This window comes from Penaeus monodon, chromosome 8 (assembly GCF_015228065.2).
Source record: "Penaeus monodon isolate SGIC_2016 chromosome 8, NSTDA_Pmon_1, whole genome shotgun sequence".
In the NCBI taxonomy this organism is placed as follows: Eukaryota; Metazoa; Arthropoda; class Malacostraca; order Decapoda; family Penaeidae; genus Penaeus; species Penaeus monodon.
The window spans coordinates 35,194,127-35,196,768 of NC_051393.1; the positions used below are offsets into that span (position 1 = coordinate 35,194,127).

General features: G+C 41.4%; 1 protein-coding gene across 1 annotated transcript in view; it reads left to right on the plus strand.

The window, feature by feature from the left end:
• Positions 1-315: 315 nt before the first annotated feature.
• The window catches only part of LOC119575943, a 15,110-nt gene continuing 12,783 nt past the window's right edge, over positions 316-2,642 (plus strand). The window contains exon 1 of the mRNA XM_037923476.1: positions 316-828. Coding sequence (XP_037779404.1) covers positions 316-828 — 513 coding nt within the window. The remainder of the gene's footprint in view (positions 829-2,642) is intronic.

Genomic DNA, 2,642 nt, shown 5'->3' on the forward strand with positions numbered 1-2,642 from the left:
GAGATCCCAGATGTAATCGACGCATTGGAGAAACAGGGAGTCGACCCAGTCTACATCAACATCCTCAAACACATCAACAAAAATGTCAAATCATTCATCAGACTCCATAAAGACTCAAAACCCTTCCACCTGGGCAGAGGAGTAAGACAAGGTGATACGAGCTCACCCAAGTTATTCACAGCCTGCTTGGAGAATATCTTCCGCGAGCTGCCCTGAGAAAACAAAGGACTACAAATCAACGGTGAGCGTTTAATCAATCTATGCTTTGCCGACGACATAATAGTTTTCACAAACACCGTAGCAGAACTTCAACAGATGCTAAAAGAGTTGAACAGAAAAAGTTTGAAGGTCGGCTTGAGCATGAATCTTAAGAAGACGAAAGTCATGTTAAATGAACAAGTCGAAATCGACGACGAAGACCAACAGATCCAAGTCGACAACAACACAATCGAAGTTGTGGACCATTACATCTATCTTGGCCAACACATTTCATTGCAGAATGCGTCCAAAGAACAAGAGATCAAAAGGAGAATTACACTTGGATGGCAGGCCTTTGGCAAAGCGAGCGCAATCTTCAAAAATAAAGAATTTCCATTGGTCCTAAAACGACAAGTCTATGATCAGTGCATCACACCCACGGTCACCTACGGGTCAGAGACTTGGAATCTCACGAAAAAACAACTCCTCAAGCTTAGATCCATGCAAAGAGCACACAAGAGAATTATGCTCGGCGTCACATGGCGCGACCACATACCATCTGTGCAAATCCGCGAGCAAACTAAAATCAGAGATATCCTCAAAGTTATCAATAAAGCAAAATGGACCTGGGCAGGACACATCACCAGAAGAAAAGACAATAGATGGACCACTAAACTAACATATACATATACATACATATATATGCATATATATATATATATATATATATATATATATATATATATATATATATATATGTATAAGGCCGCGGTGGCCGACTGGTTAGAGCGTCGGACTCAAGACTGTCACGACGGCAATCTCAGTTCGAGGGTTCGAGTCACCGACCGCCGCGTTGTTTCCCTTGGGCAAGGAACTTCACCTCGATTGCCTGCCTAGCCACTGGGTGGCCAAGCCAGCTCAAATCAGTGCTGGTCCCAAGCCCGGATAAAATAAGAGAGAATGATTACCTAAAAAGCTAACACCGGCACTCTCCGTGGAAAGGAACTGGGGACCCTACCACGTACTCACTCCAAGAGCATCACAACGTGAAAACTGCAATTGAGTATCATGCTGTGACCACGGCGGCTCAGACATGAACCTACCGTTAAATGATGATGATATATATGTACACACACACACACACACACACACACACACACACACACACACACACACACACACACACACACACACACACACACACATATATATATACACATATACACATATACATGTACACACACACACACACACACACACACACACACACACACACACACACACACACACACACACACATGTACAGAAAATTTTGGCACCGTGATGCCAGCAGTCGTGCAGAATGGAGACAGTTGGGGAAGGCCTACGTCCAACAACGGACCCTCAATGGCTGATGATGATGATGATGATGACTCGTCTGTAACACCACATTTCAGAACTATTGATCTTTTTCTTGTCTATCTTCTTCAGCACCCAACACTCAGAACCATATGATGCAATTGGGAAAACTAATGAGTTCAATAACCTCAGCTTTGTCCGTAAGGTAATGCTTCGATCTTTCCAGATGTTATTGAGAGCAACTGTGGCGTTTTTGGCAATGGTAATTCTTCTTTTTATCTCCGGTGAATCATCATATGTATTACTTAAAACATCTCCAAGATAAGTGAACTCTTTCACATTTTCCACAACCATTCCATTGATTGTAACATCTTCATCATTGTTCATTGCTGGTTATCTTTGAATCTTCATGATTTTAGTTTTCTTGGCATTAAGAAACAAGCCAGCCTTTTCGCTTGCTTCTCTAACTTTATCTAGTAGCTGTTGTAGTCAGTGATACTGCTGGCAATCAAACTATATCATCGGCGTACCTTAGATTTGATATTTTGTATCCTCCCAACATCTACAGTTCCTTCAAAATTCTCCAGAGCACCTCTCATAATTGTTTCAGAATATATGTTAAAGAGGTGCGGAGACAGAATGCAACCCTGTCGCACTCCTTGTTTGACTTCGAACCTTTCCCTGTTAACCCATAAGGGGTTTTCTTACAGTTGCTTGTTGTTGGTCTACATGGCTTTTATTATTAGTTGGATGATGTGTTTTGGAAACTTCATATCGTTCATGTTATTCCAGAGGATATCGTGATCTACAGTATCAAAAGCTTTCAAGTTATCGATGAAACACAGGTATAGGTCTTTCTGGTGTTCTCTGTTTTTCTCTATGCTCAATTTTAGATTTAGAATCTGGTTTCTCGTACCTTTTCCAGGGCAAAAACCTGCTTGTTCGTCTGCAATTTCTTCTCTTAACTTCAACTTCATTCTTTCAGCAATAATTTTCAACAAAATTTTGCTGCTGTGACTTATTAATGCAATTGTCCTGTTATTGTTGCATTGGAGTGCGTCACCTTTTTTAGGTATGGGAGCAAAGACTGATTTTACCCAGTCTTC